The following is a 14234-nucleotide window of genomic DNA, read 5'->3' as shown; positions in this document are numbered from 1 at the left end:
CAGTTTTCTTGCCTACCCAGTCCCAGTCTCCTTGTCTGCCCCTACAACTTTGCCAGCTCCCAGTACCAGTAAACCCTCTCCATTGCCATGCCCAGGTCAATGCTTTGTCTTTTCTGCATTCCAGTCAGGCAGTTTCTACCTCCTCACTGCCTGGGTGCCAGCAATGGAAGCATTGAGAGCACAGGGGAGAGATTCTCAGCTCTTAGTTCTGATGCCTGGCGCCACAACAGTCCCCAGCAACTGGCAGTAGCAACTGCAAACAAGTCTTGCTTAGCCTCTGCAACCCTGATCTGGAGCATGCTCAGTTCAGACAGAATCTTCATATAATTAGGTTCTAAACTCTAACCAGTCTCTACTAAGCACAGGCAAAGAGATTTTTCAGAGGTTTATAACTTGATCAAATTGTGGTCAGTTTGTGGTCAGGAACAGCAAAAGGCCTATCCTTGACACCAGAGTCGTCACCCCTTCCTCCCCCCAGTCCCCTCTCCACCCACCCACCTTCCCCAATTTCACGCTCTTCCTTCAAAGGCTGGAGGTACAAGAGCTTCTCAAACAAAACGGTTATACAGTTTTTAACTGGGCAAGGGGAGGGCGTAGGGGGAATGACATTTTTCCCTAGTCTCAGTAACAGCTGAACCCTTTTTGCTGAAACCTTCCAAACAAATTCAGTCTGAGGGAGACACCTGGCAGGGAGAATTTCAGCCCAAATGGTTAGTTTGGCAAAGTTTTATAAACTCCTGAGAACAGTGTCTTATAGTGGGATGTGTTGGGCAATTTTAATCATAGGCATTCCTATCAACTCCACCTATAATAGTTCATAAGTCAGAATTTATCTGGTTGGAAAGAAATTCAAATTCCAAACCATTGCCTTTTACTTTTAAAGGATGGCTTTCATCCTAGAGATGCTTGTTTAAAAAGTGTTATAGGTAACTACATCTAACAGTTCTTGTATTAAATTAAGTTTGTTTGGGAGTAAGAGCTCTCTTCAACAGCTCTTGCCTTCATTGTGTGATGATGCCCTGATAGCAGCAGAAACAGGCAGATTCCCAGCAGTTATGTAATACATACTTGTATCCATTGTCAATATTGCAAACAAACTCTGTAAGAAATATTGTGTGTCTGTTTTCCTGTGTAGAATGAGTTGAGGAAGTTGACCCGTTTAATAGGAACATGGATAATGTGCTTAAAGGCACATGTTCAGGGCACTGTAGGACCCCCCCACCCCCCAGGTAAACTTCTTTTTGTATGATAGCTAGTAGATTGCCCTAGGCACTAAAGATTTTTGTGGCTCTCTAAGGGCCCATCTAAAACCACCAACATAGTAGATTGTATCTCTGGCTAAAAGTCCCACAGTTATCACGGAAAACGTACATACCGCAAAGTTATAGTCTTTCATGCTGGTTTTATTCCCTCCGCTGAGGCACTTTCTGTATAGCTTCACCTGGTCACGTGACCAATCTTCAGCTGTAGTCCTGGTCGATTAATGCAGGTGAAAATCTTCACTTGAACTTTTCTTTTCAAAGGTGAATTGTTTACATTAAAAATGCTGGTATTTTAAGTAGTAAAGTAATCTAGCCTTATCTCAACCAGCCTGGTTGTATGACAGCGTTCTCTCCAGATATATGGGTTCAGTTGCCCAAGTCTGGAACTGGAAGTGCTTGAATAGAATTAAGTGTTCGCTCTTTCTCAGGATCAGTATGACATGCTGCCAGCTCACATTGTTGCTTCCAGACCAAAGAATGCACCTCAGGATGTTGAATTGAATGCTGAAGACTTTATAGTTGACGTAAGTGTGTCCTTTCATAGCAAACTTAGTGTAAAACATACTCTGTCTTCATTTCTGTATCACAAAGGGCCAAGTGTACCATGCAAAAGTTTGCACATAAAGCTGAGTACACTTTATATTCAAAATAAGAAAGCAGTGTGTCCAATTCATGCTCTAATTGCACAATTCAGGGACATTATAAGGCATAAGGTAACCCTCAGTGCATTCCCATCCCTGCGTGGAGTATGCAGTTAGTATCTGGTGCCTAGCAGTTTCCTTGTATGTGTTACTCCTGAAGCCTATAGATCAAGGGTTCTCCATTTTTTTCATAATGTGGATCATGTGTTAAAAGATTATCTCATGGACACCTCTCTTCCCAGGGATTGCATGGACCATTTCACTCTCCAGTTTGTCGTCATGTAACATCCCTGTGGCAACGGAAAAGTAATGTTAGGAAAACATTTAGTTACTTTTTTTAGCTGTTCCATTGCTGGCTCTGCTCCTGTGGTGGTAGACTTGCACTTTGGTGTGTGTGTGGGGGGGGGGGGGGGTAGTTTCCTCCTGGAATATTTAGACCTTGAAAATGGATAGCTACCAAAGACTTGGAACAAAGACAATGTAACTGAAGTATTACATCTGCAAGTAGAAAGAGACTGAAGCATTCCTTATCCCTTGGGTTGTGCAATATCCAGATACATCTTTGTGCCTGGAATATGTCTTCCTATAAGCCATTATTCCTGCAGACAGGCAGTGTGACCTTGGTCAAGACTCTTTCAGAGCAGCTCTACTTGGAAAAGTTAACTTTGCTTAAAAAAAAAAAACATTAGGGTTTAACATTTGTTTTTCCATATCCTATTTACTGCGTTTGCACGTAAAATGTGTCCTGTAACTGCCAGTCCTGCAACCAGAGGTCTTCCTGCTCTATGCATTTCCACCAGTACTAAAGGTTCTGCAAGCCAGTTGCTGCCCTCCGGCACACTGATGTAATCCCATTGTCCTCAAATTGTCTTAATTTACATCTGAGTCATTGGAAAAAGGGAAATGCTTCTCTGCGAGTATTTCACTGCTGAAATTGATTTGGTCTCTCCTCTCGCCTTCTGTGCCTATTCCTCTCCACCCTAAAAATTCTGTTTTCTTAATTCAGATATTCTGGAAAGCAAACAGGAAAATTATATGTACTGGATGGAGGAAGCAATGGTGTGTTAAAATTGTCTTGGTTCAACTGCCAAAAATATTCTAGTGGCAGCACTGTCAAGTTATCAAGGTAAAATTAAAATTTAAGGGCTACCACTACATATAGACAGATCTGAAGCATGTCTGAAAGGTAATTTGTAAATCACTTTAGATTTCTCTCAACTCTGTTTGCTGGACGCCTCTCTGATTGCAGGTCACTTTTAAGGTGATACAAATTTCTTGAAGCTCATCACATCGGTGCAACTAATTTCATGAAACAGTTGAGACAAATTTTAGTTTTTTCATAAAGATTAACTATTGTAGTTAACTCCAATTATTTTAGAATAATCCTTGCTATTTTCTAACTACTAATAATTATAGTGTCTGTTTTGTTAGAATCTTGGTAATCTCAAGTCTAGAAAGCTACCCAAAAATATGTTGTATTCTTTGAGTGCTTGCTCATGTCGATTCCATTCGAGGTGTGCACGTGCCCATCTGCACGGTCGCTGAAGATTTTTGCCTTAGCAGTATCTGTATGATCGGCTGTGGCACCCCCTTGAGTGCCATGTTCATGCATCAGTATGTCAGGTGCGGGCATCCCTACGCCCTCTCAGTTCCTTGTGACCACCCATGATGGTTAGTTGGGGTGCCTTTCCTTGCATAGCAAGGGCTAGCGGTTTTGTCTCTTCTGACTTCGAGCTGTAGGGCCTTGTAAATAGTTTGTTTATAGTAGTTAGTGTTAAGTAGTTGTTAAGTGTAGTTAGAATTTAGAGTCCCAGCAGGGACTTCACCCCAGGTGGGGCGTGCCCTTGTCTCTGGAGCTTAAGCCCTGTGTGGACTATAACAGGCCTATGCCTATAAGTGACCCCCACAGCAGCTGCCTCAAGTGCTTGGGCGAATCACATGTGAAGGACAAGTGTCGTATTTGTAAACATTTTCTACCCAGGACTCAGAGCAGTATATTTGTTTGCAGTCTCTCCTCATGGAGGCTGCTCTCCACCTGGCTTCTGAGCCTTCCTGCCAAGACTCACCTAATACCTCAGCCTCAGTGCACCCCCAGCACTGGTGCCCAAAAAGAAAAAAAGAAGAAGGGCTCCCTGGCACTGGGCAAGAAGGGCCATGGGACATCGGGCAAAGGACCCACTTCTGGCCACCCAGCAACTCTGGAGCCATATGTATGTGCCTCCCTGGTTGGGGCCCTTAGCCGCTTAAAAGTTCCACCACCAACTCCTGGGAGTGATAGGGGACCCAAACTCCTGACAGCATCAATGCCTTCCCAAGCTCCCCTGGCGCCAAGAGAGCAGAGACGTCCGCCCATGCCACCAGCACCGTATGTGCCAGAGGAAACAGCAAAGGCTCCCTATGAAGGCAAGCCAGCCGCTAAGACCCCTCAGGGGGCAGTGGAGCGCCACCAATTCCCCGAAAAAAGGCAGCGCTCTCCTCCTCTCGCACCAGATCTCTGGAGTTGTAGCCAAGCTCCTCTGAGGCTCGCCCTCGGTCACCGCGATCGCAGTCTCCGCCGTCTCAATGCAGATTGCCTAAGGGGAAGTGCAAGTCCCCTTACTACTGGCACCGTTTGCCCTCCCCTGGTTGTCCTCTCGCTGCCGATCTTGGTCGCCTGTCCCTTGGGAACGCTCCCTGTCACAACTCCGGTCCCCTCGATATCGGCACCAATCCCCTTACTCCAGGCACCGGTCTCTGGTGGCAACGGTCAGCAGGCAGATGCAGGCATCAATGGTTCCACCATGGTCACCGGAAGAGGATTCCTCTGGCACGGAAGGGCAGTTCAGCCCCTCGCCCAGACTCCACCAGCGCGATTGGGCACGAGAGGCCACGTCGACATCGGCACCACATTGGCAGTATAGCCAGTGGCCAGCACAACAGTGGCCTTATTGGAGTGCATGGGGCGTGCCAGTCATGACGATGCCCCTTTCGCACTGCTCATCTGCTGCTGCCTCGGAGCAACAGTTTGCAGCACCGACCAGGATGTGACAGGGTCCTAAAATTGCCAAGGCCTCTGGCAAACCCCGTCTTCTAGCTCTCCCAACTCCAAAAGGGTTGAAAAGAAGTACTTTGTCCCAGCCAAAGGGTTTGAGTACCTTTATACCCACCCTCCTCCAGGCTCGCTGGTGGTCTCTGTGGCCAACGAAAAAGATAAGCAGGGGCTCACCAGCTCAACTACCAAAAATAGAGGCCAAAAGACTGGACCTTTTTGGGAGAAAAATGTATTCCACTGCCAGGCTGCAATTCTGGGTGGCAAACCATCAGGCCCTCTTGGGCAGATACAATTTTAACTTATGGGACTCCCTCTGTAAGTTCAAGGAGTCCCTCCTGCAGGGTTTGGCTCAAGATTCAGAACCCTGGTATAGCAGGGCATGGCGGCAGCTACATGCTCCCTCCAAATGGTGTGGGATGCAGCAGACTCAGCAGTTAGGGTGGTCGTGGCGGCAGTGGTTATGAGGTGCAGCTTCTGGCTTCAAACCGCCAGTCTTTCCCTAGAGATGCAGCCCACGATTTAGGTCCTCCCGTTCGCTGGGAACGGTCTCTTCTCCAAATAGACGCATGCAAGGCTGCGTGGGTTAAAGGACACTCGGGCCATCCTTCGCTCACTGGTCATACATATGCCGCAGTCTTCACAGAAGCAGTTCCAGCTGCCCCTGCCACCAAGACCTTGGCAGCCTTGATGGGTCTGCAAGGAGAAGGGATAGAGACACAAGTTTTAGTCCTCGCTGCCCTTCCTCCTTCTATCGCGCAGCCCGGCCTGGCAAAGCAGCACAGGGGGTCAGAAGCGCTCGTTTTGAAGGAGCTCTTGAGAGTGATGCCCTGGTCAGTTTTCCAGATCCACCTTGTTCTTTCCTCCGCCATCTTTGTCCCTACCATTCGGTCTTGTCGTGAATCACCTCTGACCGCTGGGTGCAGGACATAGTATCTCGGGGCTATACCCTGCAATTTTTGGCTGCCCCTCCCTCCCACCCCCACTCTTCTCCCAACTCTCTTCAGGGACCCTTCCCACGAGCAACTCCTTGCTCAAGAGGTTGAGAACCTCCTGGGGCGGTGGAGGAGGTCTCTCAGGACATGAAAGGAAAAGGGTTTTACTCCCGCTACTTATTAATCCCCAAGGCAAAAGGGGGCCTCAGATCCATCTTGGACCTGCGTCGCCTCAACAAGTCTCTCAAAAAGCTGAAGTTTCATATGGTCTCCCTGGCCTCCATCATCCCCTCCGCGGATCTGGGAGACTGGTATGCTGCCCTCGATTTAAAGGACGCTTATTTCCATATTCCCAGGTCACAGGCGCCTCCTCAGTTTCATAGTGGGCGGACGCCATTTTCAATTCACAGTACTAGCCTTTGGCCTCTGATCGGCCCCAAGGGTGTTCAGCCACTGGCACCATATGTTTTGTGCTTACCTGAGATGTCGAGGGGTCCAGGTCTTCCTATGTCTCAACCACTGGTTCATCAAGGGCCCATCTCGTGAGCAAGTGCAGAGGAGCCTTAATCTGGTGCGTTCCACCTGCCGCGACCTGGGCCTGTTAATAAACAAGAAAAAAATCCATTTTAACGCCCATCCAGCGAGTAGAGTTCATTGGGGTGGTTCTCAACTCCATGCGAGCCAGAGCCTGCCTTCCAGGAGCGCGTTTTCAGGCCATGTCGGATAGACCTGATCTCCCATGTAAAGAACCACCTGCTCACCATGGTTCATACCTTCCTGCGGCTGTTGGGCCGCATGTACATACATGGTCAGCCATGCTCGACTTCATCTTCGGCCCCTGCACGTGTGGCTGGCATCCGTCTACATTCCCAACAGGCACAACCTGAACTGGATAGTCTGGGTGCCGAACCACATCAGGTCGTCCCTGAATTGGTGGTTGGACCTCAGGTTGGTGTTGGGAGTCCCCTTTGCGACCCCGTCTCTGATGCTTCAGACCTGGGTTGGGGAGCCCACCTGGGCGAGCTGAGCTCCCAGGGCCACTGGTTGTGGTACGATCTGGCCCTCCATATCAACATTAGGGAACTCAGAGCGGTTTGCCTGGCCTGCCAGGCTTTCTTGCCTCACCTGAGGAGCAAGATGATGCATGCAGGTCCTGATGGACAATACCGCCGCAATGTATTACATCAACAGGCAGGGCAGTGCCAGGTCTTCGGCCCTTTGTCAAGAAGCTCTCTGCTCTTGGGACTTTTATGTGTGGCATGCCATTCATCCGGTAGCCGCGCACCTGCCTGGAACCAGGAACGTCCTGGGGGATCACCTCAGCAGGACTTTCTCATCTCGCCACAAGTGGTCACTTCATCTGGAGGTGGTCAGCATAATCTTCCAGAGGTGGGGGACTCCCCAGGCGCACTTGCTCGTGTCCAGGCAGAACAGAAAATGCCACGTGTTCTGTTCGATCCGGGGAATGGAAAGGGGCTCCCTGTCGGATGCCTTTCTCATCCCATGGTTGGGGGCGCTGATGTATGCCTTCCCGCCAGTGCCATTGAGTCACAGCGTCCTTATGAAGATCAAGCAAGACAGGGCGAGAATTATCCTAATAGCCCTCATGTGGCCTCTCCAGCACTGGTTCGGCATGCTGCTGAACCTTTCAGTAGCCGTCCCTCTGGCTGGATCTGCTGTCACAGAACCACAGTAGCCTTTTGCAGCCGAACCTGGCGGCACTACACTTGACGGCTTGGCTGCTGCATGCCCAAGCATGAACGAACAGCCATGCTTGGGCTGTGTCCAGGAGGTCTTGCTGGGTAGCAGGAAACCCTCCACCAGAGCGACTTATCTGGCCAAATGGAAAAGATTCATATGCTGGGTCTCGGAATGGCATATTTGGGCCAAGCAGGACCCGCTGCAGGAGATACTGGATTATCTGCTGCACCTCAAACTCCAAGGCTTGTCCCTGTCATCGATTAAGGTCCACCTAGCTGATACCTCGGCTTTCCATCCTCTGTTCCAAGGCTCACAACATGACGGCATGGTCCCTCACCCAGGACCCAAATCTCATGCTGTTGAGGCTCATGGGGTCCCTCTTTCAGGCTCTGGCTCCCTGCTTCTCTCGTGGAAGGTCTTGTTCCTGGTTGCGATAACGTCGGCCCACAGGGTGTGCATGATCAGGGCACTTATTTTGGAGCCGCCCTATACGGCCTTCTACAAGGATACGGTCCAGTTGTGACTGCACCCAGTGTTTCTGCCCAAGGTCGTTTCCCAGTTTCATACTGGCCAGGACATGTATTTACCTGTCTTCATTCCAAAGCCTCATATGTCTGATGAGGAGCGCAGGCTACACACCCTGGACATCAGAAGGATGCTGGCCTTCAACATAGATAGAACAAAGCTGTTCCGTAAGTCAATGCAGTTGTTCGTTGCGGTGGCGGACAGAATGAAGGGTTGCCCAGCGTCTGCTCAGAGGTTTTCGTCCTGGATCATGGCCAGCATCCGCTACTGTTACGAGCTGGCGAAAGTGCCTGCGATCGTAGCGCCACACTCGACTAGGGCACAGGTGTCATCAGTGGCCTTCCTGGTGCAGGTACCAATCCAAGAGATGTGTAGAACCGCTACCTGGTCGTCTGTCCACGTGCTCACGTCTCATGCGCTTACCCAGCAAGCTCGAGACATCGCTGGCTTTGGCAGAGCAATGCTGCAACCTGCAAGACTGTGAACTCTGAGCCCACTTCCATTGATACTGCTTGTGAGTCACCTAGAATGGAATCGACATGAGCAAGCACTCGAAACAGAAGAGGTGGGCACCATTTTTTCTTCAAGTGTTTTTTCGAGATGTGTTGCTCATGTCCATTCCATTCCCCGCCCTCCTGCCCCTCTGTCAGAGTTGCTGACAAGAAGGAACTGAGAGGACGTAAGGCCAATGGCTCCTGATATACTGATGCATGAGCGCAGCACTCAAGGGGGCACCACAGCTGGCGCTACGGATACTGCTATGGCAAAAATCTCTGACCGCGCATGTGGGTGCACGCACACCTAGAATGGAATGGAGCAACATCTCGAAGAACCACACTTACAAAAAAGGTGGGTAACCATTTTTTTGTTCATCTGTATCCATTTCTGAATTGTCTCCATCAAGGTTATCAATATGGACTATGGAATGAAAGAACAGAACCCTATCGATAAAGTTCGTTTCTATTGCAAGTCTGACCCGAGCCAGGCAGTCAAGATTTCGAAAGAACAGGTAGCTATCGCTTTGCCAAAGGCCTTACCAAACATGCTTCTGAAGGAAATTTTCATATAACAGGTTGTGGAAGCACTTCTGTGCAATAACGTGGTGGTGGGGTACAGTTTTACCAGAATTCAGAATCTTAGTATTTAACACAGTCCATCCAAAATCCATTCCTCATTATCTTCAGATTGACTAATTTTTCCAGTCAAACTCCCTAACTTTGTGGTACGCATTATGCTTTATAATGAGAAGTTACATTTTTCTACCTGTATTTGGAAATATTTTGAAGTTCATTGATGGGTTGGCTCTAGATTCCAAGAAACACAGTACAATTTCTTTTCCTCTATTCAAAAGGTTTCCAGGCTTCTGCCAGAGACATTTGCAGAGCAGCTGATCCGGGTTTATTGCAAGAAAAAGGATGAGAAGAGTTTAGATGCTGCAACAAAGTGTTTTATTCAGTGGTGTATGAACATGGATTTTACAAAACCACAGGTACGTCCTACCTCATAAATACCCCTACACACAGATTCATCCATTCCCAGGCCAAAAGGGACCATTGTGATCATCTAGTCTGACCTCCTGTACAACACAGGCTAGAGAACTTGCCCCAAAAAGTCCCTACTCCTGGAGCGTCTCACCTTGGCACATGGATTTGGGACCTTCAAAATCTGTGCATTGTTAGGGATTTTTACTTGTAAGGCCATGTCTACACAGGAATGCTGCATGTTCTAACCAAAGCAGTGAACTTAAACCAATGCAAACCCATGTGGACACTCTTAATTCAGTTTAAGGGTAGCTTTTATCATAAGCTGATTGGGAACAGGTTTAAACTGAACTGAAGTGAGACACTTTTATCCTGAAATAAGCGCATCCACCCAAGGGGTTTGCATCGGTTTTGGTAACTGGTGCAAGTTTTGTTTGTAGACCAGCCCTAAACCACCACGGTGGGGTTCAATGGCATCTCTTTAAGGAATCACTCAGACCAGTTCCTCCTGCTTGTCCCAGGCCTCTAAAGCTTCCTGTTTCCCCAGGAGAATTTAATTTGTGGGGGTTTTTTGATGATCTTTTATAGACTCCTGTTCAGGAGCCCCAATCTCCTGGGGAAACAAGGCAACATGAACAGGAAGAGGGTAGAGACCCTCTAAACATTCCTGGTTTCGAAGGTCCCTGCTGCCGTGTGTGGGTAGAGCCTGTTGCCCCTGCTGCCTGTCAGACCCCAGAGCATAGATACCACAGGGCATGATGGGGATGGAACCCACTGTAGCTCCTTTATGGAGTTTTGGCTTTTGCAATGGGGACAGGGTCAGAGCCACCTCTGTGGTCCCAGCTCTTGGGGATGTTCAGCCAGTTGGTCAAAAACAGTCCCTGAGAGAGACGGAACGTGATCCTGAAGGAAATAGGAACCTCGGACTCCTGCTGGGGCAGCACCTGTAATATCAATAGAGCTAACTTGGCATTTCTGTGGTATGGCTGAGAAGCATCGCTGCCCCTGGCCTACCCCTCCTCTATCATTTCTCCCACTAAACTTGTTTCTTTCAGCTGATATAATTATTTACGTCCATCACTATAGCAGAGCCGTTAATATGATGGAAGCAAATGAGATTTTTGCCATTATAAATAAAATGAGAATGTAAATTAGGTATTTCACATTTATTAAATATACAAATCGTTGCATTGAACCTCTAGTTTTCTGGAGTAAGCCTTAGTAGGTGTGACTTGTCCATCAAGTTGGGTGTGGACAGTGTGATAAGATGTCTTTTTCCAGCAATTAAAGGTTTTCTCTTAGCAGTTGGTTTTGAATGCTAATAATTCATCTGTATTTAGTATTAAACTGCCCCTCTTTCTGTATCTGCTCTTTCAGGTCTAGATGTTTTCTCAGATACCTTTCCCTGCATGAAATGTAGTCTGGAGGAGCTCTGAGAGGAATGTGCTCACATCACAAATCAGTTTCATGTCCTTTAATAAAAAATGTAGAGCTTTAAATCCCTTCAGTGTGACCAAGCATAATACCTTGTATTGCGCATTTTTAAAACTAGTGTGCTAGGCCCCAGGGCTTGTTTTCCAGGGGCACTGAGTGCCCACAGCTAATCTTGGCAGTCGCTCAATACCTCCGGAAATCCAACCACTGCAGTATGGTTTCCACAGGCATGATCTGCAACCATGGGCATGAGAGTCACCTTAGGGCTCGTTCTTTTGTAACAGTTCTGGGTTCTGAGAGCAAAACAGAGTTAGTTTCTCCAGTGTGCTTTGCACGTGAGATTGATAAAAAGCTTTCCCTGTTTCTATTAACATCCGTATGTAATATCAATTTCATCATGCAACCAGCTTTACAACCACCACACCAGTTCATTTCACCATAGTAATGTGTCTTAACAGGTGAAACATAGCCAAGTCTGTAAAACTGACTGTGGGTAATCCATGCCACAGGTATGCCACAGGTCTTCAGCACTTCGTTGTGGCAGTGTTGGACAGTTGAATTTCAGATGGACAGTGGGATGGTTACTGGGCTCACTCTTCAGAGTGGTAACCGTGTTAGTCTGTATCAACAAAAAGAACGAGGAGAACTTGTGGCACCTTAGAGACTAACAAATTTATTTAGGTTTTAGCCCACGAAAGCTTATGCCCAAATAAATTTGTTACCCTAGGTCTACACTAGGGGGGGGGGGGGGTCAACCTAAGATACACAACTTCAGCTACGCGAATAGTGTAGCTGACATCGGCGTATCTTAGGTCGATTTACCTTGCAGTGAGGACTGTGGCTAGTCGACCGCTGCCGCTCCCGCATCAACTCTGCTTCCGCCTCTCGCCGTGGTGGAGTTCCGGAGTTGACAGCAGAGCAATCAGGGATCGATTTTGTTGCGTCTACTCTAGACACGATAAATCAATCCCCGATAGATTGATCACTATCCGCCAATCTGGCGGGTAGTGTAGACGTACCCTTAGTCTCTAAGGTGCCACAAGTGTTAGCCTCTTTGGGCTCACTTTGTGTGATAATACACTAAGTATTTTCTGGCTCACCTACTTCCTGGATTTTTGGTGACTAAGCTTTGGGAACCAGCTGAACAACTTGGGTACGTTTGTACAGAGTTCTTACCTACAAAGTTTTCAGTCATTGATAATGACCCTTTTATGGCTCAGTTCTCATCCTTTCTATTCATAAGCCTAAAATTGAGCTGCTTGTTTTGTTCTGTTTGTACAGCACCTAGCACCAACTAGTCCTGGTTCCTACAGTAAGACAAATAAAGTAAGAATATGCTTGTAAAACTCGGCAACTTTTTCTCAACTTCCTTTCAATGACTTTCTAGGATGGTGATGTGGTCGCCCCTGAACTAACTCCAATGAAAGCAAGCTGGAATGACCCTGATGAGGATGAACTGCAAAGTCCAAATGATCGCAGGGAAGCTTCAAAATCCAGAACCAGACTCTTTCAATAACCGATTTGTTAAATGGACTTTATTTGCCATATTTAAAGTCTTTCCAGTAACAGTTTTGCGCTGTCCCTTCTATCCCTTTAAAAGATACTTGAAAGGGAACAGCACATTGTATAAAACCTACTTGAAGAGCTTTACAGAACAAGTTTACAAGAATGCATTTTTTAGGTTGCTGTATGTTTCCTGTACGTAACATAGTGATTTAAAAGCCCTGCGAGCATTGACATTCAAAGGGGAATTTTATATGTGATCAGTGATTACTTGCAGCAGAGCAAACACTGTGTTTGACTTGAATGTATGGGGGCTGTGTAGCAAGAGTTCCTTTAAAAATGAAGGCTTTTGAAATACCCCAAACTTCCATAAAATTCCCAAAGGAAATCAATATTTTGCCGTTGTTGTAGTGTAGCTAGCATTGCACTTCAGCACAATTTTGACTTCCCTAAAATCAGAGAAGTGTGAGCAGCAAGTGCCCAGCTCCCTTTACTGAGGCAAATGACATAGATAAAAGAGTACAGATCTTTCCCATTTTTTTTTCTATGTCCCCTATTTCAGATCCCTTTCTTTTAAGATAATCATGATGTCACATGTTCTGACAGAGCAAAGCCTATAGCTCAGATTTCTTAAGCCTTACTGAAGTGAAAAGTGTGTCAGTGAGGGGTGGCTTTTTTTCCTTTTTTTTTTTTTTAACACTGTTTTTTAGATTGTGTTTTTGTGGCTTTACAGTCACTTTTTCCTGCCATTTAAATGTTCTTTCCCCTGGTTCTTTTCATACAGCACAAATGGGGTGGGAACCAGATTTGACTACTGACAAATGGCCGTCCAATACAAAGGGCAAACAAACTAGGCAGATTTTTCCTCCAAACAAATTAGGTAAAAAAAATCTTCATACAGAAATGGGATTTTTAAGTTGCTTGTGTCCTTTTTTTAAAGTAGTACCTGAAACATGAAGAAAACAAACATGACCTCTTTTTCTGAATCTTTGACTTTAGAAGTCAGATGTTAGTCACTAGTGGGTCTGAATACAAAATCAGTGCCATAAGAAGTCTTCATTGAGAGTCCAGTTTTGTTACCTGAGATTAATTAAACTGTCCCTTCTAGAGATGGCATCTGATAATCACCAGATGGAGGCAAGGGAATTGATCATGCCATAATTCTTCTGGTCTGCTGTTCTCTTAATATGCACAAGCCCATGTGTTCACCAGAAGGGGGGGTGTTGTACAACCCCCCTTTTCAGTGCAGTACCAGTGATTCAGATCTACAGGTGTATGAAATGGCTGTTGTCAGAAATCTTCACTGACTTGGGAAGCATATCTCGAACAGTTCTGGAATAAGCCTTTTGTACTTGACTTCATCAGACTGAAAGAGTGAAACAATTGTGTTAAAACCCTGTGATTCAAGGCAACTTGAAACATTACATACACGAATAATGTATTCATTTCACAGCTGTCACTTCAACGTATTTGTTTATTTGAAACTGTTTTAAAAGGTGTTCTGTAGAAAATCTTTTGCTTGAGAGAACCGTGCTCTTTGCTTTTGAAAGGTGAAACTTTATCTGTGAACTGGATCTAACAGTTCAAATTGACTGAGCCTGAGTTGACTGAAAAAGAATGTATACAAATATTTTAATACAACTTTTTTAATGGAATTGCAGTGTGGATTGTTTTGTATTAAAATCAATACTACAGTTAATGCACAGTTAAAATGAAAATTGCCA

The 14234-nt window shown here is 46.4% G+C and overlaps 1 protein-coding gene across 3 annotated transcripts in view; it reads left to right on the top strand.

The window, feature by feature from the left end:
* Positions 1-14165, top strand: part of SAMHD1 (SAM and HD domain containing deoxynucleoside triphosphate triphosphohydrolase 1) — an 84399-nt gene extending 70234 nt beyond the window's left edge. For all 3 annotated transcript variants that reach the window (XM_034786673.1, XM_034786675.1, XM_034786674.1), the window contains 4 exons: positions 1691-1786; positions 8997-9101; positions 9444-9581; positions 12395-14165. In XM_034786673.1, coding sequence (XP_034642564.1) covers positions 1691-1786; positions 8997-9101; positions 9444-9581; positions 12395-12523 — 468 coding nt within the window. In that variant the 3' untranslated portion in view covers positions 12524-14165. The remainder of the gene's footprint in view (positions 1-1690; positions 1787-8996; positions 9102-9443; positions 9582-12394) is intronic.
* Positions 14166-14234: the final 69 nt, after the last annotated feature.

Source organism: Trachemys scripta, chromosome 12, assembly GCF_013100865.1.
Source record: "Trachemys scripta elegans isolate TJP31775 chromosome 12, CAS_Tse_1.0, whole genome shotgun sequence".
Classification (NCBI taxonomy): Eukaryota; Metazoa; Chordata; order Testudines; family Emydidae; genus Trachemys; species Trachemys scripta.
Note: the sequence above shows the minus strand (reverse complement) of the source record. Positions and strands in the feature narration are given on the sequence as shown.